At 52.3% G+C, this 17,269-nt stretch overlaps 8 protein-coding genes across 8 annotated transcripts; 3 read left to right on the plus strand and 5 right to left on the minus strand.

The window, feature by feature from the left end:
* Positions 1 to 283: 283 nt before the first annotated feature.
* AYO20_02153 (hypothetical protein) lies at positions 284 to 2,047 on the minus strand (the record flags this gene model as incomplete). Its single annotated transcript, XM_022640459.1, has 2 exons — positions 284 to 1,803; positions 1,870 to 2,047. 2 exons carry the CDS (start codon positions 2,045 to 2,047, stop codon positions 284 to 286), a joined length of 1,698 nt encoding a protein of 565 aa, XP_022503516.1.
* A 1,840-nt stretch (positions 2,048 to 3,887) lies between these two features.
* On the minus strand, positions 3,888 to 4,787 carry AYO20_02154 (hypothetical protein; the record flags this gene model as incomplete). Its single annotated transcript, XM_022640460.1, has 1 exon — positions 3,888 to 4,787. The coding sequence occupies one exon, from the start codon at positions 4,785 to 4,787 to the stop codon at positions 3,888 to 3,890; it is 900 nt and encodes a 299-aa protein (XP_022503517.1).
* A 564-nt stretch (positions 4,788 to 5,351) lies between these two features.
* Positions 5,352 to 6,971, plus strand: AYO20_02155 (hypothetical protein; the record flags this gene model as incomplete). Its single annotated transcript, XM_022640461.1, has 1 exon — positions 5,352 to 6,971. One exon carries the CDS (start codon positions 5,352 to 5,354, stop codon positions 6,969 to 6,971), a length of 1,620 nt encoding a protein of 539 aa, XP_022503518.1.
* A 438-nt stretch (positions 6,972 to 7,409) lies between these two features.
* AYO20_02156 (hypothetical protein) lies at positions 7,410 to 8,659 on the plus strand (the record flags this gene model as incomplete). The annotated part of the gene is made up of 4 exons (XM_022640462.1): positions 7,410 to 7,443; positions 7,559 to 7,704; positions 7,757 to 8,263; positions 8,420 to 8,659. The coding sequence occupies 4 exons, from the start codon at positions 7,410 to 7,412 to the stop codon at positions 8,657 to 8,659; spliced, it is 927 nt and encodes a 308-aa protein (XP_022503519.1).
* Positions 8,660 to 8,939: 280 nt separating this feature from the next.
* On the minus strand, positions 8,940 to 11,174 carry AYO20_02157 (E1-like protein-activating enzyme Gsa7p/Apg7p; the record flags this gene model as incomplete). Its single annotated transcript, XM_022640463.1, has 1 exon — positions 8,940 to 11,174. One exon carries the CDS (start codon positions 11,172 to 11,174, stop codon positions 8,940 to 8,942), a length of 2,235 nt encoding a protein of 744 aa, XP_022503520.1.
* A 690-nt stretch (positions 11,175 to 11,864) lies between these two features.
* Positions 11,865 to 13,563, plus strand: AYO20_02158 (hypothetical protein; the record flags this gene model as incomplete). The annotated part of the gene is made up of 3 exons (XM_022640464.1): positions 11,865 to 12,247; positions 12,510 to 12,788; positions 12,951 to 13,563. 3 exons carry the CDS (start codon positions 11,865 to 11,867, stop codon positions 13,561 to 13,563), a joined length of 1,275 nt encoding a protein of 424 aa, XP_022503521.1.
* Positions 13,564 to 13,969: 406 nt separating this feature from the next.
* AYO20_02159 (hypothetical protein) lies at positions 13,970 to 14,771 on the minus strand (the record flags this gene model as incomplete). The annotated part of the gene is made up of 2 exons (XM_022640465.1): positions 13,970 to 14,461; positions 14,514 to 14,771. The coding sequence occupies 2 exons, from the start codon at positions 14,769 to 14,771 to the stop codon at positions 13,970 to 13,972; spliced, it is 750 nt and encodes a 249-aa protein (XP_022503522.1).
* Positions 14,772 to 15,263: 492 nt separating this feature from the next.
* Positions 15,264 to 16,721, minus strand: AYO20_02160 (hypothetical protein; the record flags this gene model as incomplete). Its single annotated transcript, XM_022640466.1, has 1 exon — positions 15,264 to 16,721. The coding sequence occupies one exon, from the start codon at positions 16,719 to 16,721 to the stop codon at positions 15,264 to 15,266; it is 1,458 nt and encodes a 485-aa protein (XP_022503523.1).
* Between the last annotated feature and the right edge of the window lie 548 nt (positions 16,722 to 17,269).

The following is a 17,269-nucleotide window of genomic DNA, read 5'->3' on the forward strand; positions in this document are numbered from 1 at the left end:
TGCGTGATTCTGACGGCCGGATTTGGAAACAGCGTCTCCAAAATACGATTGTATTGGACGATTGATGCTGAGAATTGTGATGCAAAGGGAGACCGCCGTCCTTGGTGGCATTTCGGTGGAGGCATGTTCGCTCCTTCACTGGCTCCATGTTGAGGAATACAACGAGTCGTGATATAGACCCATATATTCTATACTTGTACAAGAATAGATCAAGGAGGTGAGGTCTCATCTTCAATGATAATGGCGATCCCACGCGTCCCTGTGGCAGGCCTTGATCCCCTTTTCATTGGGCCGGAGTGTCGCCGCTCAACGTCTCCGCAAACCATGTGGCCACAGAAGGCTCTAAGAACTCGTAGAAGACAAAACGGTGGAGGATATGTCGTGCTTGAGGCCACTCATTGAGCTCCAGGATCTCTGCCTGTCGAACAAACATCTTAGTGAACCAGGTCCTTGGTGGCATGATGCCTTTGATCTTTTGATTTACCCGCCACTCAAATCTTGCGCCATAGAAAAAGATCCACAACAGAGCGTCACGATATTGGGTCAGTGTGTCGTCTCTTGCTATATTCATCGCCTTCCTCATTGTGCCCTCGAGATGATTGATGGTGATCATGTGGTGACTAGTACGGTGGTCACAACCGTACACTGTGGCTTCAAAGATCCCTCGTCGCAATATGTGCAATGTCGTTAGGGCCAGTGATGCTTCGATAAGTCGACAAGGTGCTGGGATTCCATCAACCCTACCGGCGATGAGATTGATGTAGGCATTAATCAGGGCCCCGGAATCGTACTGAGAATAGGTTGTGAAGATCGTGTAGACCGCATCCGTGCGGTTAAGGTCTGCAGGGTCATTCAGATTGACAGTGGTCGACCGGACGAGCAAGTACTGTCGAAGCCTGATCGCCGCTTGGCGAGTGGCATCCAGTTGGATGCTATCATGGAGGGCCTTGTACTGAATGGGCAATGGGGGCATGTGCGTCTCAGGTTTTTCCACCCAGAACCGAGCAATCTGTCTCTGAACCCAGTTTTCAAAATCGAAGAAGGTGTTTCGCATTTGAGCTATGGCCAATTCTGTGTCGTTATTCATACAGGTCATGAATAACGTCCGGATATGAAGACTTGACGTCTCGACTCTGTCAACCAGACGCTGAATGATGTTTGCGTGGATCCTTGCCGCAGGGATGTCGTTCTCTTTGCAAGCTGCTCGAAAGAGCGAGACAATCTGCGAGACCAACGATATATCCGGCGGAATATCAAGTGATAGCTTTTCGATCCGATCTTTCAAGATCTTCATGCTCTTCGTCCGCATCTTGATAGCCAGAAAATGTAGATCTCGAGCCGTATCTGGCGAGGAGAATTTTGCCAAAACTGGAATGTAGCTTGAACACCACGACAGCGCTCGTCCTTCATCGGAGAATTCTTCCTTCATTGAATTCCACACTTTCGCTACAGTACGTCGACCGAAAACGTGGAATCCCTCGCCGATTGTCGTGAGCATTGGAGCTCCGCGCGGGGCGTCTCTGAATTTCATGTACGAAGTGATATAGACACCCGGCAGATAGCCATCTCGTATGAACGTTATGAGCTTGTTGATCTCGGGGGTGATCCGTAGCGCCTGAGCGTTGAATGGGTCTGAGTTGCCGCCGGGGAGAATTTCCAGGAGACTTGAGGCGCCGTCTTTGGTAGTGTGGAACGTCGTGGCTTGCAAAATGTTCTCTGCCCTGTAAAGCGCGAAGTCACCATAGCCACGTGTGTCCTCCCGGACCTCTGACAAGTGTTCATGTTTGGCATTTGCGCGGTCATCTGAGCATTGAGGAACATGTCAATCTGGATTCTGCACATCAAGGAACCGGAGATGGCTCGACCTACCTTGATCCTCAGACAGAAAAACTTCCTTCAGTGCCTGCTTCCTTTTCTTGCGCCTTTCGTGAGACCATTTCGCGGCGTGTGATTTTTGGTTTGCAATTTCAAGTTCCTTCTCAACTTGTGTGGCCTTGGAATCAAGCTGCGGTACAAATCTCACAGTCGAAAATGTATAGGTACGCATCCTCTCATATTCATGTCATCACTTGGCAATCTCCAAAAAAGGTATGACAATGAATAGAGACTAAACTCCTGCCCGAGAATGGGCCCATCTTTGCAATATAACCCTCGAGAAGGTCAAAATCCAAGGAGAACGGCTGAGCTAATATCCCTGCAGACGAAGTCAGCTGAGGACCGAATGAATGGCACAAGGCTCGCTAAATGAGCAGCATGTGCTTCAATCCAAGATTCTGTATCGAGGTTGAGTGCATATCACACCTCTCTGCTTTTCACCGGCTCTTTCGAGCGGAACATCGGTTCTCGGCAAATGTCCAGACCATACGGGATCGGGAAATACAATCATTATCAAGCTGATCAATGGACTGAGGAGCCTCGTGGCCGAAGTTAATAAGCAGAAACTCTCTTTGCCTCCCGATAACAATCGGGACGGGGAAAGACATATCTGCTGCTAGAAGGGATCCTCTGCACGTCAAGAAACTCTCAGAATCTTGGACTCAGTTCACAGCTTTGGGTGTGCGCGAGGAAACCGAGTCTACCAACGTGTAAGTTCACAGGCCTGAAAGATTGTTTGGTAGAGCGGAGCAGCCTCATAGGATTGGCCGAGGAATGGCGTCCTCGCGAAATGTTTCCAAACCTGATAGTCTTAGCTGTTTGAGTGAGACAAGACCAAATTTTTCTCTGAGGCCCTGAGGCCTGAGGCCGAGATACCGGAAAGGAGAAAATGGTGCCAGGCGCCATCCCGATTCCAGGCATTGCCATCTGACGGGCTCATTGGGATCGCTTGGTCTTTGCAAAACTGACTCAAGAAGAGTAGTAGACGACGACCTTCTTACCTGAAACAGTAACTCTACTCCACAAGAGGCGCAAGATACGCAGGTGCCAGCTCCAGAAGACCCAGACCGAGAAGTACCAGCATGGCGAGGTCCCGTCAGAACCGGTCACTCGGGTGTCACCAAACACCGAATCAGTCACACAGGTGTGGACCATGACCCCATGATATGTCCACCCCAGAGCCCGATATAAGTCCCACAGCTAGGTGGCACCCAATATCAGTGCAGTGATTGCTGACAAAGAGCATAAAGCGTCCCAATCCCAATGACACCCTTCCGACGGTTTGAGAGGTAAGTCGGGTGTTGGGTATCTGCGGTATTTGCTGTGGGTCCGACAAGAGCATCAAGGTCTTCGCTCGAATTTTGGTGAGTCAGTTAGAAACCCAGACGACGCGCATTGAGGGGCCTCTGTGCCCGAAGGTACCACCTCTTTCAGTTCACTGGGATTCACCAAAAGCAGAGTCTGCAGAGTCGTCGGGGGGTTGCTCAACTTGTGTTGACCGTGCAACGACATGATCCTCTTCCAAAGCAGTGACCAGGTGGGTGGGAGTGTCAGCGTCCTCTGTTTCAGCCAAATCCGGGCAGCTGCAGGTCTAGGGTCGTCTCGCTTGTAGCTTCGTCCGGTGCTTTGGTGTTTCCAGCGACGTCCGAGAAGAGCTGCTTCCGATTCGACATCGATGTGAGTCGTGCCATGCTTTGCTGGCGAGGGTGAGAATTAGTAGCATTTGGGAGAATCGAATTTTGGTCTGCTGTAAATTTTAAGGTAGATGAATGTAAGAGGGATGGAGACGTTTCCAGGATTAGGCGTGCTGGCAAACTGCGATGTATTTCACGTCACGCGACACAGTGACAAGAGGTGGACGAGAGACACGCCGAGAGTTTCTATGTGAACATGGCAGAAGAAGACTGTATCTTCCCTCATTCAGATGATGTCATGTTATTGGGTCTATCGCTGGAAAATAGACTCGAAATACTCGCACCATCAGGATCGTTTGAAGCGTTGCAAGTCTCTGCCTATATTTCCATCATTTGTCCCAACCATTTCTCATATGCACCTTCAATCTCCACGCACCTCTTGCCTCTGATCCACAGACATTTGCCATTGATCTCTACATCTTTTTCTGTAGTTGCAAGGTATGCAATACCCAAAGCCACATCCTCCGGTTCGCTTGCCTCGAATCCTTGGAATGCATCAGGAGGTAGATTGGCCGTTAACCCAGTGCGTGTGAACCAAGGCCCGACCATAGAAATCGATATATTCTTCTGCCTCAGCTCTTCTCTCCGGGACGTGCTGCGCATCAATCCCATGAGAGCGTGCTTCGATGCCACATAAACATCTTGATAGGGGACCGGTATGTATGAGCCAGCAGATCCCGTAATGATGATTCGGCCTCCTTTTCTGTCCCCAAAATGATGCACGGCCAATTTGACCCCATAAAGGACGCCATAGAAGTTGACGTCGAAGACCATTTTTGGTGGTGGTTTGAGAAGTGGTCGGATCTCTTTGACCGCTTGAGTTGCACTGCCAGAAGAATCGTATTCGTCCGCCAGGTAGTTGTTTGCAACTCGCTCCTTGCCCGACGCTGACTCCGTTGTTGCAAGCTCGGGATCGATGCCAGCGTTCAGACACACTATCTCTGGCGGGCCGTATGCGCGAGTTACCCAATCGAATAGGGCGACTTGTTGCTCCCAGGATGACACGTCGCACGTGTAAGAGTCACACCCATGACCAATGCTCGATGCCACTGCCTGCACCTTTTTTGCATCCAGATCAACCACAATAACCTTTGCACCGTGCTGCGCAAATATTCGGGCAGTTGCAAGGCCTATTCCACTCGCTGCTCCGGTCACAAGAGCCACCTTTCCCAGCCGTTCTTTGAGCAAGGTGGGTGTTGGAAGGACCACTTCCGACATGGTTTCTCTAGAAGTCAATTCGCAATAGACACAAACCTGAAAGTGATGGTTTTAGGATAGAAGAGACGTTACGAAATGTCAACGAAAGCTTGAAGCTCAAGATTTGCGTTTTGACAGATAGTCTATAATCAAGTGACTCTTTTTGTGTCAGCGATCTGTTTCCTACCGGTCGTATCCTACTTCCCAAATCAGTACAAAATGGGCGGAAAGGCATGAGAGCGAAGCATTGGCGATTACTTCGCGACATCGCGACCAGAAGTCAGCCGGAGGACGAATGGAACTTAGTGGCAGCTCGGTGTCCTTGTGCCTGTGCATAGTTGGTAGAGGGACGATCAAGCGTGAACCGGGAGCCGAAGAAGGCGGAGGCGAAGTGGCCGAGGCTAGTGTCGACTGAGCTCTTCAGGAAAGTTTGGCGACGCACCCCGTTATTAATCCGTACTAGAGAATGGCACTAGTCCGTTTTCAGGTGGGCTGTAAATAAACCGAAAACACTGCGGGAGGGATTCTCAACATCACCAAACTGTATCATACGCAACTTATTCTTCGCTGAGGGGCTATTGGAAAATGGACTCACAACTAGCATACATGGACACTACAGAGATCGCACAATCCTTCGAAACCACCAAACTCGAACTTGCTTACGAGCACGCTTTGAGAGCGACAGAGCGCATCTACGAAGAAGAGCGAGTGCGCGGACTGCACGTCCAGCTCCTGCTTCTCGAACACGAAAATGACGGGCTCCGGGAACAAGCCGAGAGCGGCGAAGACGAGCAGCATCATCTGCGGGAGACTAACGAGGAGCTTCAAGGACGTCTGGCCGATGTCGAGGCAGACTTCCAACAAGCACAGGTGGACCTCAAAGCGCGCCTACGCGATCTCGAGTACTTAAAAACAGAAGTCAACGTCTTAAATGCAGCGAGCAGCGACGCAAGCAAGCTTCTTGCCGAAAAGCTAGCTTTGTCCAGAGAGCTAAACACCCTCAAGCCCGAACTAGAACACCTCAGATCTCAAAACTCGGCGTACCAAAAACTTCTCTCGGAAAAGCTGGCTCTGCAGCGAGAAGTCAGCTCTCTTCAAGTTGAGCTCGAGACGGAGAAACGAACAGTTCAGAGACTTAAGGCACAGGAAAAGTCCTCCAGTCTTGAAGATTCGGAGTTGATGGCAGAAGTCGAGAGTTTGAGAAAAGAGCTTGCGAAAATACAGCGGGATGCCCAAAAAACGGAAAGGGAGAGCAGGAAGAGAACGAGCGACTGGGAGAACGAGAAGGAGGTTTTGGAAGGAAAGCTGGATGCTTTCCGTAACAAACTGCGGTCTACAAAAGACCAACTCAAGGAAGCCCAAGACGAAATTGAGAAACTACAGGCAGCGCAGATGGCGCAATCTTCCGAGTTGACCAAAGCAAGACTTAAAGGGTCAGGAACCACGACCAATCCTAGGAAGAGAAATGTTGCTAGGTTTGACCCAGACATGACCATAGGCACACCGGGGCATGGCGGTCATGCGGCAAAGAAGCCTCGGATTTCAGTGAATGTCGGCGATAAATCAAACTTTTCCATCACGCCCTTCCTGAACCGCACCCTTAGCATATTGCCGGAAACGCCGGCCGAGCACGAAGCTGAGGGTCCAAAGGACGACAACGGAAGCGCCACTCAGCGCGTGGATGGGTTAGTCGAGGAAGAGGGCAAGTCGGCCGTGGTCCAGCCGCTGAAGAAAAAACAAGCAGTTGCGAAAAGATCGACTGGCCCGGCCTCCAAGCGAAAAGGTGTCCAGCCTCTGAAAGATACGACCAATTCAAAGGCAAATGACACATTGAAAAATCCTCTTCCTGACAAAATCATTGAACAGGACTTGGATATGGAAAGTGACGGAGAAGATACGCATAATAGTGAAAGCCAGAAGACGAACAAGGAGAATACAGAGCAAGGACAGACAACCGACACCCTGGGTCTCGATACAGAACAGCCGCTCAAAAAGAAGAGGACATTGGCCAAGAGAGCCAATATCTTTGACGAAGAAGACAGTGCGCCCGCACCGAAGATCAGGAGCCTAGGAGGCGGGCTCGCCGGTAAAGGGGGCGTGCTGGGTCGCGTCAATCTCAAGGCAAAATCTGTGGGTAAAGCGAAACCACTGGCCGATTTTTCGCCTCTTAAGAAGGACCGAAGGATTGCTAGTGTTGTTCACTGAAGGCGCATGATGGGGTCGCATAGTATGGACAATGACAGGGGGACTTTGCATAGGAAACAGCCCTACACATGTAATGAATGATTTGGCAGATTCTGTGGCCGAAACAGCTCGATAACTCGGAGTATCTAGCAGCAATCGGCATTTCCTATCTGGGGATGAAGCCTGGCGCTGCTTTAGGGATCGATGACATCTGAATTGCGGAGCAAAAATGTCCTTCCCCAAGCTGGTGCTCTACCAAATACCAAACCATTTCCTTGCAACTCAATTCTTTTTTGTGATACAATTGCCTCACTCTCTTGTCGAGTGCTCGACGGCCTCGCTAGAGCGTGCTATGCAATCATGTAATCCATGCATTGTCCTTCGCTCTTCAGCTAGCGCACTCACGGCGTTCAAGTATCCCTCTATCAGTCCTCTTGCCCTTCGCCTGCGTCCGACACCATGTCTCCCCTCGCCAAACTCTATCTCATTGCCTGTTGGTCGTACATCATCTCCTTCCACATCACCTTTACGCTTCTCACCCTCGACTTCCACGAAAGGAGCACGCTTCGCTTCCTCGAGCACGAGGCGCTGGACTGATCGGCAGCGAGGGGACCAGTTTGCTCGCGCCGCAAAGGTCCAAGGGTTGAAGAGTCGGGCGGCTTTCAAGCTGCTGCAGATCAATGAGCGATACAGACTTTTCAAGCCTGGCATGACTGTGGTGGATCTGGGGTTTGCGCCGGGGAGTTGGAGTCAGGTAAGAACACCACACACATGCGAGTGGAGAGGTTGCGGGTCGATGTCTGCAGAGATCCGAGCCAGACGAGTTGGGTCCGAATGCTGACACATGTCTGCCTTTGGCACAGGTCGCCATTGACCTGACAAAGCCTCGAGGCCGAGTGCTAGGTGTTGATCTCCTTCCCGTCCAGCCGCCGAAGGGCGTGTCGACAATCCAAGGCGACTTTTTGTCCCCAGACATTCAAACCGAGATAAAGTCCTTCCTGCGAAACCCCGACCGGGGCCGCCTACGGCAACCACTCACGCTAGGCTCGTCTGCAACTCCAGAAGGCGGGCTAGACCAAGCGGTGCTCGAGGATGAGGCAACTGGCTATCTCGAGCGCGAGAGCCACGAGAAGACGCTTGAGGAAGAAGAGCAAGATCGACAACATCTGGACAAGTCGGTCGACGTGGTGCTGAGCGACATGTGTGAACCCTGGGACCCGCTTGAAGGGCTTTACAAGAAGAGCATCAGTAACCCTTATCGCAGGTTGATGAACACGAGTGGAAATGCCTTTCGCGATCACGCCGGAAGTATGGTACGTGTGTCTGCTTGAAGCTCCTCGAGTGACCTACTCATTCCTATCCCCATCCCCTTTCTTCGGGTCTCCAGACTCTCACGACATTATCACTCTCCGCGAAATTCCAAGGCACACCAACAATTCCACTGACTTCTTTTTTGGGGAGATGAGCAGGATCTCTGCAGAGCCGCCCTGCGATTCAGCTACGACACGCTCAAAGTCGGCGGACATTTCGTGTGCAAGTTCTACCAGGGCGTCGAAGACAAGGCGCTGGAGAAGAGCCTCAAGGCCATGTTCCACAAGGTCCATCGCGAGAAACCTGAGAGCTCGCGGAGTGAATCCCGCGAGGCGTATTTCGTGGGCATCAAGCGGTTGGCAAAGGCTGATCGGGACGCGGTGTTTGCCGAGCCGTGAAGCATAGACTCTCCCACTGGGTAGGGAATGATATCTAGGACTTGTTTGTATCTTCCTGTGAAGGGGTAAAAGAGAGAAAAGATACTGCGGGCAAGACAGGGGAAGGGAGTACAAAAGGTCGAAAAACCAGGAGTGCTGATCGGCACTATATATCTATATAAGCGGTGAGGTGATGGAAGGCTGCTTACCATCTTCCCTCCTACAAAATCTCCGACACGAGGCATGAGTGACCAAGGCTAGGTAGCTAGCCACTGTTGCTTACTCGGCACGGTCGTGTCGCTCAAATCAATTCCCCCTCTTCATCCTCGGCGCCCTCGACGCCTTCTTCGTCGCTGAACTCGATATCCTTGGCCGCTTCCTCAGCCAGCCTCTGCACCTCCTTCAGGCCGCTAAGCTCTTCGACGTAGCCCTTCTCGTTGAGGGCCCTCTGGACAAAGGCCCAGCCGTCGGCGTCGTACGCGTCGAGGATCTTGTCGGAACAGGCGCTACAGTGCGTGTACGCCGTTCCCGTGATGGTCATGCTGGAAAAGGTGGCTAGGAACCCGCGGATCTGGTGCGGGACGATGCCGAGGGGATGGGGGTCGTCGCCCCGGCCGTGGTCGGTGGAGAGCGAGGCTGGCGCGGCGGGCCCGCGTGGATGCTGGACGATGGAGACGAAGAGCTCGACCAGCAGGGCCGAGGCCATGGCTGCGATGCCCGGCCGCGTCACCGTGCACTGCTGGTCTAGCGTCAGGTCTTTCATGGAGTCCGCCGGCGCGACGACGTCGTTGCAGAAATAGCAGCCTAGTTCCCCTTGGCCCTTGTTCTCTTTCTGCGCGGCCTCTCTCTGCGTGCCGGGCAGGGTAGGAACCGCCTGGACACCGTGTCTCATGACCACATATGTGTCGAAGCCCAACGCGGCGTTCATGACGATCTTTCCCTTTGCCTTCCCCATGACGGTTGGCAACCATCGCGACTCTCGTGTATCCATCAACAGGAAGATTGCGTCGTGTTCATCCACTAGCTTCTTTAATGTGTCGTATTCCGCTTTGGTCTTCTCCGGGTCTGTGATCGGGTGTCCTGCCATAGGCACGCTCAATACGTGGCCCGAGGACTGAACGCCGGGGTATACTGTCTTGAGCGCCTCCGCTGCAGCAGTGGCTTTCTGCTTTCCTCCATCGAGACAGTCCTGAAACGTAAACAACGGCTGTCTCACAGGATTCGAAAACGAGACGGTCCCGTTGTCCACGAACGTGATATGTCTGACTCCCCATCCCATCAGATTTCTCGAGACGTATGACCCGAGCGTGCCGGCGCCGAGCAGGAGACATTTGGTCTCCTTGATCTTTTCGAGGTTCAGGTTAGGCGAGATGCGCCATTTCATCAATTTCAGGTTGAGGTCAACGGATGAATCGGCGAGTTTGGTCGGGTCCATGTATTCAGTGAGGTCGGCCACGCGGCCAGTGAGTTTGTTCAGAGCATTTCGTTCCCAGCCTACGACTTTGGGCATGGTCTGTGAATAATCTGGGGGTTGGGCTGCGTTTCCTCCGCTGTTGGTTTTCGACGGCTGTCTGGATATCTCCATGTTAAGGATGACACTCCGCGCGGCGTCCCGTCGCATTTGCGTTTCCCGGTAGCAAAGGATTTGTACTTTGTCGAGTTTCCACCGTTGCCGGACCAGGACTAGGAGGTTTCGTAGCATCCATCCTGGCGCCACGGGACCCGGCTCGGTGTAGTTGGACGGATCGACAAACCCGACAAAACAGTCTTCGGGGTCAGCGCCGTCGAAGAAGCCGGTGTCATAACTCGATAACGAGGCCACTTGCCACGTGTATCCAAGACTTGCAGTTGGGGTAAGAGGTGACTGTGGAGAAGTAGGCCCAAAGTCGTCGTCGCCGGGATTGTTAGAAGTAAGCTCTAGCGGAGCATCCCGTGCCTTTTTGACCAGGAAAAACCCATGCTGTCTCGAGTCCACGCCGTACTTCCAGGTCTGGACATGATCAACCAGATTTGTGCTCTCAATGGAGGTCAACTTCCTGTACGGGATGCCGGTCTCTGAACTTGCGAGGCTTCCACTAGCGGCCACGGGTACCCAGGGCGGATCCATGACGAGAGCGGGAAACGCAAACCAGTAGTTGAATTTGTACTTTTTGAGATCTGCGAAACTGAGGACCAAGAAGGAGGCCAGGAGACTCGGGCACGAGTAGATGGTGCCGTCGTTGATGGCATCCCAGATGGTCTTGCCGGCCTGTTGAATCATTGCCAGCTTATCGATGTTGCGGTACTCTTCAATCGTGTTGACGTTTTTGATCATACCCTCTGCGCGGTAGAAGCCTGCGGGTACATCGTCGCTCGTCAGCGCATTGGCATGGATTTGCATGCGGCAGGAATGCTCCTTGTTGTCCGCGGGACGGATCTCATAGAGGCCCAGCAGTTTGCGGGCCGAGTCGTCGAGCTTGTCATGGTTGATCTTGTGCGACGCTAGGGAGGCGTAGAAAGGTATCTCGATGTCGGAGGCGAAAGGAACGTACTGCATTGTTCCGACCTGTGTGCGAGGCCCCTAATGAAGTCGACGAAGGTTGCTTTGGTTTTCCCCCTTCAGCATACACGAACAGAAACTCGATATGCCGGAGTGATGAGACTGTGCTTGTGTGGGAGAACAAAGCTCTGACCGGCAACAATTCGAATGTAAGGATGATGAAATGTCGGAAACTTGGTCAAGGTCAGCCTGGCTGGGATCATCAGATCATCTAGGCAGGACCATGTGGTGTCGTTGTGGCGGTGGTGGTGGAGCGGAGTGGCTGGGGCAAGCCATGTGTGAAGGAGGTTGCGAGGAGCCATACGAGGTACAAGCTGCAGGCCGGAATTCCTGCCCGGGGGTTGGACATCTGCTGCTGCTTTATGCCGAGGGGTTCTCTTTGGGTTAGACTGAGACCTGGTCATTCGGACGCGTCGCGGGGCAATGACCACTTTACGCGTTCTCAATATAGAAAGACAACCGCATCCTCCAACCGCAATAGCATCAAGAGTCAGCTCCACAAACCTTCCACCAGTTCAGGGGTTGAAAAGAGTTGCCTGGAGATCCCGCCCTGAAGAGAAGTCATCAGCGGCTTAATTATTCAACGCAACCCAGCTACTAGGGGGAAAACAGAGAAATCCATCGAGGGATCAAGTCGAGTCACACAGCCTTGCCCCAAAACTCCCTTCTTCTTACGAGAGCACGACAATGCTTGTCGGCATCTGCGGCGCCATTTGCTCTGGGAAACATACCACGGCCGAGTACCTGGTCCAACACCACGGGTTCCTTCGCCTGCACCTCCCCACGCCACAGCAATTCCAACCATCACAATCGACGTCCGCATCGCACGATCTCTCGCCAGATCACCTCCGGCTCCTGCCCAGCGTCACCGACCAGATCGGCACGCGGGGCCTCTCATTCCCGGACGTTGAGTCTCTCCTAGACTTTGTCACCAGGAGATGGCGCGAACACTGGGTCCTGACGGACATCTACGATGAAACGACGCTGGAGATCCTGCTGAGGCGGCCGTTCTTCATGCTACTGAACGTGGATGCGCCCTTGGGGACGAGGTTTGAGCGGTTCAACGAGCGGTATGTTTGTGATTTCTGATCTATGCTTTCTGTCATTTCCGAGTATCTTTCTGGGTGTTTGCTTTGGATAGCCCAGACTGCTTTCGTTCTGGTTTCGGTGTTCTGTTCATTTTCCAGCAAAAACAGTTGGATAGAGCCCCTGTTTTCGGTTTTTTCCGTTTCGACCTTCTCTTTTTCCTTATTCATCAGAGAACATAAAAACGAATGTGACGGCAGAACGAGGGCGGAACTAATCCTATTCTGTACGTGCCATGTATAACAGGTGTCAAAAACGCCAACTGCCACCAATGTCCCTGGCGGACTTTATCTTCTACAATGACCTCAAGCTGTACGGGTCTCGTGCCCAGCCAGACTTGGTTTCTTTCAGTGATGTCGATTCTCGCGACTCGCACGCCTCAGCATCCACGAGGACGACGTATGATGCGGTTGACGAGAACGACGATCAACCTCCAAACCATTCACCAGCCAAGACAGCGCTTCTCCCTCTGCTGTCACACGCTCACTTGTCTATTCTCAACTCCTTTCCGAGTATCTCGACATAGTAAGTTCTTCCTCCATAATATGGCCGTCCCCCTAGATTCATTGGATCTCCCATTTCCCGCACCTCCATAACCCAAACACCAAAAACCAAATCCCAAGAACTCAAGCGATTGAAAACCAAAACTAAAATTACCCTCTCTCTATCTCTCGGGGAAAACCACAGCCACGCATTCCTCTCCACGCTCGATCTCGCATCGCCCCTCCGTCTCCGCCCGACATGGGACGCGTATTTTATGACGCTGGCCTCGCTGGCCGCGCACCGGAGCAACTGCATGAAACGGCGGGTCGGGTGCGTGCTGGTGCACAACGCCCGGATCATCAGCACGGGGTACAACGGCACGCCTCGGGGGTTAGTGAATTGCAATGAGGGCGGGTGCGCGCGGTGCAACGGGTCCGGTAACGCCGGCGGCGTCGCCCTCAACACGTGCCTGTGCCTGCACGCCGAGGAGAACGCGCTGCTCGAGGCCGGCCGCGAGCGCATCCGCGACGGCGCCGTCCTCTACTGCGACACGTGCCCGTGTCTGACCTGCTCCGTCAAGATCGCCCAGGTCGGCGTCAAGGAGGTCGTCTACTCACAGAGCTACAACATGGATGACGCATCCCGCAAGGTTTTGCGCGACGCCGGCGTCTTGCTCAGGCAGTTCATCCCTAAGAGGAGCGGGCTCGTGGGCTTTGACCTTGACGGGATAAACATGGACGGGTTGTTCGATGAGTCTCTCGGGAGTGAAGGAGGAAAAGGAAAAGAAATGGTCTTCTTGAATGGTAAAAGGTCATGAATGACCCTCTAACAAAAAGCGAAAAGTGTGATTATATTGTACGAGGATCAGTAGAGGTTCAGCGTACACGTATAACAACGTACAGAGGCCTGTCCAGCAGGTCGGTCGTCGTATATGATTTAGACTTGTGGGGAGGCCAAATGCCAGTGCTACATGAATTTTACGTATCAATGGCAGGAGCGATAGTCGTCTGACGAACATTTTATTTACGGGCAGCAGACCAATGAGTCGAGCGTCATGCAAAACAGCATCCTTGCAATGGCTTCGTCGATCCTAGCCAGGTATAAACTCTCACGTGTTCCGACAGACAGTGCCTACCTCTGACATATTTCATTTAGAGTGCAACCCCGAGTACAAAGAAGCTCAAGGGCAGAGATTCGGGGAAGGAGACGTGAAGCATGTTGGTTCATCCTCCTGGCTGGCTTTTGAACCAATCCAGCACCCCACGAATGGTGTCTGTATAGAAGAATTTGAATTCGTACTCCGACCATCCTGGGCACGGATACGTCAAGGCGCACGAGAGGTCGACCATCTTCGATCCTCTAAAGTTCTCGGGCCGAAGATCTTGTGGCAATATTTTCAGTTCCTTGGGGATCACAAAATTCTCGAGAATTTCTGGAACATGAGAAGCATTTGTCGGGATTGGCCCGTATTCTTTGACGATGACCCAACGGCTCAGGTCATGGCTACTCAAGCCAGAAGTAGTAACAATATCGTTAATCATGTTGAATTGGGTATCTGATAACTTCATCCATCCATAACACCGGATAGCCCAATTGCCATTTTGATTGCTTGAGTCCAGTCGAGCAAATGCCTGACTCTCGTACGCGAGCGGCGTGATGTAGATAGCATCTTCATATGAGTAGAAGCGAGGACCGGGTTGCTTCCATTTATAGAACTGCGCAACATGTGAGACAAGTTCTGGTTTGTGATAGTCAACTCATTCTCACCACTTTCAACACATATGGGGTATCCTTTATCGTGGCCAGACACACAACCCCGTGAATTCCGCTACCGAGCAGGCGAGGGTTCTGGATTCTCTCTTGGCTATGGACAAAGCGCCGTAATTTGTCCCCAGTACTTTCATTCTTTTCGGAAGAGAGGAATGCATCTTCCGAGAGATAAGTGCCAATGATATTGTCCCCCATTAATTCAGCATATCTGTCCCTTTTCGCCACCTCCTTGTCCACACGTGTTGGTGTTCTCATTGTGGGCGTCGATCAGTAGTCATTATGGAGACGAATATGCGACGTCAAGCGGAGGAAACCGTTCTGGTAGGGTGCTGCTCGAAAATTTAGGGATGCAGACAGAAGGGACTCGACGGCGGCAATGAGAGGGAATGACGGTTTGGATTTCGCATTGATGAAGAGCGTTGCTCAAGAATGTACGGCTCGGTGACAACGCTGAAGTCAGAATTCCAGAGTTTGTTAGGCGCGGGCATCGCCTGCCAGTGGACGCGTTAAGAAGGAAGGTCGAGCGATTTGTCTCAACAGGATCGGTTACGTTGTTTTATGAGGCTGCCTCTATATAGTCACGCGACGTGACTATACTATCCTTTCTCGCCCCATTCAGCCCATTATAATATATATTATTTCAACAAGGAATATACGCTGGTGGGTATCAAATTATTACCGACTTAACAAGGCCTGAACAAAGATGAGAACCCCTACATTCACCCCAGGACAATCACAACAATCATCCTACTTTCCCGCGGTTTTCTTGTCTTCCAACGAGTTTGAACCGAGCTCGGGGTTGAAGGCGCCAGCCGAAGACGGTGTGGCGGCAGAAGTGGCGCTCGTTGGCTGCGCAGTCTTGGGTGTTGATGCACTTGTTGGTCCGCTGATCACGCCCTGCGTCTGGTTCTCTTCCATCCTAGTGGTGATGGGGGTAATATTGCGGGACTCTGTCGGGCTCGTGGGTAGGCTGTTGGATGAATTGGCGAAACTGGCAATGATTGTGTGCCATTGCTGCGCGTCCGAGTTGGTGAGCGCTTTGAACTGGAAATCTGAAGTAATGGCCATCTTCTGTCCCAATTTACTACCCGAAGAATCTTTCCCTTTGATCGTAAACTTCTGCCCGTCCACAGCCCCGATGATGCAGTCCGGGAGGTACAACGAGTGCTCGGGATTCGGGTCTTTCTGAAAGTTGTCATTGTCTTTGTACTCGTGCAGATAACCGGCTGGAGTGACAGCATAGTAACCACTGCTGTAGCCTTTGAGAGCACCCATCCCACGAGATTTGCGCTCTAGGGTGCCTTCGACGAGCGGCTTGGTAGAACGATGCTTGTCGTTGGGAAACGACACAGCATCCATCGTCCTCGGTGGGGCATTCGGGTTGACCAGGATGTGCTGGTTTCGTTTGGTGAATCCATTCCATTCAAAGTCCAGCGGGATATTGCTTGCGGTGGAGGCAATGTCGCCAAACATGGCCTTTTGTCGGTCTGCCTGGCCGCTCATAAATTGGTTATACTGGTTCAGCGCAGTCTGCACCGTCTGCACGACGTACGTCTCAAACTTGGCAAAGGAGTTCTGGACCGCAATCAGATCTTGTCTGTTGTTGTTCTCTTCTAGCAACTGTTTGTTGAGTCGATACAGAGTTCCTCGCCTGACCACGTAAGGGTCATGTTGTGCAGACACCCTGCCCCCAGAGGAGTCGAAATGCGCAGCCTGTTGGCCCAGCAGCTCAATGTGCTTTTGTGAATGAGAGCGCGCCGACTCAACAGCCTTGGTCCCTTTCCCCGTGCCGTTGGAGATTTCTTTGTGCTTGTTCTTGATCTCGGCGTGCAAACGTTCGAGGATGGGAAGCACTGATCCCGTGAGGTTCTTGGAGGTCTCGGTGTGCAGATTGATTTGCCCCTGGGTGTTGGCCCGCAAGTTCTCAAACAAACCAGCGACGCCGCCCAACGCGGGATCGAAGTGATGGGCCTCACGGAGAGGAGTCGACAGTGTCTTCAAGACTTTCTCTTGTTCTTTGGCCCGACCGGCCTGCTCCTTTGCAACCGCAGAGATGTAGTTCTCGAGATAGCCACACATGTGTTTCCAGGCCTGCAACCGCTCGACCAACAGGCCGGCGGTGCTTGAAGGGTCTCCCTCGGTCACGACGTCATCATCGGAATCATTAGCAGTTCTGGCCCTCGTGGGCAGTGGAGGAGCAGCCATAACGAAGCAATAATCGGGAGGAGGAGTATGGTACTACGATACTGCCATGACAGTTAGAACAACGATGGTTGGGAATAAGTGCACTGGATGCAATGCTAACGCAGAGAAAATAGATGCTTCGGGTTGCAAGTACTGAATGCAGTTCAGGGGTTAAGGGAGGGTTGTTGGCATCTGCGCTTTCAGGGTGCGCCGAGAGCTGAAAGCTTTAGAGCGGAGACCTGAGCAGCTGAAAGCTGGTGAATGGGAGATGGGAGCTGAGGGCTGGTGAGGCGCAGCTTCCGAGCTCAACAGCTATAATGAAATGAGGTGTTTTGAGAAGCGTCAGTGAGAAAAGCACCAGAGTAGTTCCAACAAGCCGATCCGGATCAATTGGGCAGAATGAAGCCGGGTGTGAAGCACATCTGAAGATTCCTTTTTGTTGCAGCAGCTTTTCACCTTCGCTTTCGCTTTCAACCTCCGCTTCACTTTGACTTTTGACTTTTGACTTTCTACCGGGTTTCACGCCATCGACGCGTGGTGACGCCACAACCACCAACGCGACGTCATGG

This window comes from Fonsecaea nubica, assembly GCF_001646965.1.
Source record: "Fonsecaea nubica strain CBS 269.64 chromosome Unknown Scaff9, whole genome shotgun sequence".
In the NCBI taxonomy this organism is placed as follows: Eukaryota; Fungi; Ascomycota; class Eurotiomycetes; order Chaetothyriales; family Herpotrichiellaceae; genus Fonsecaea; species Fonsecaea nubica.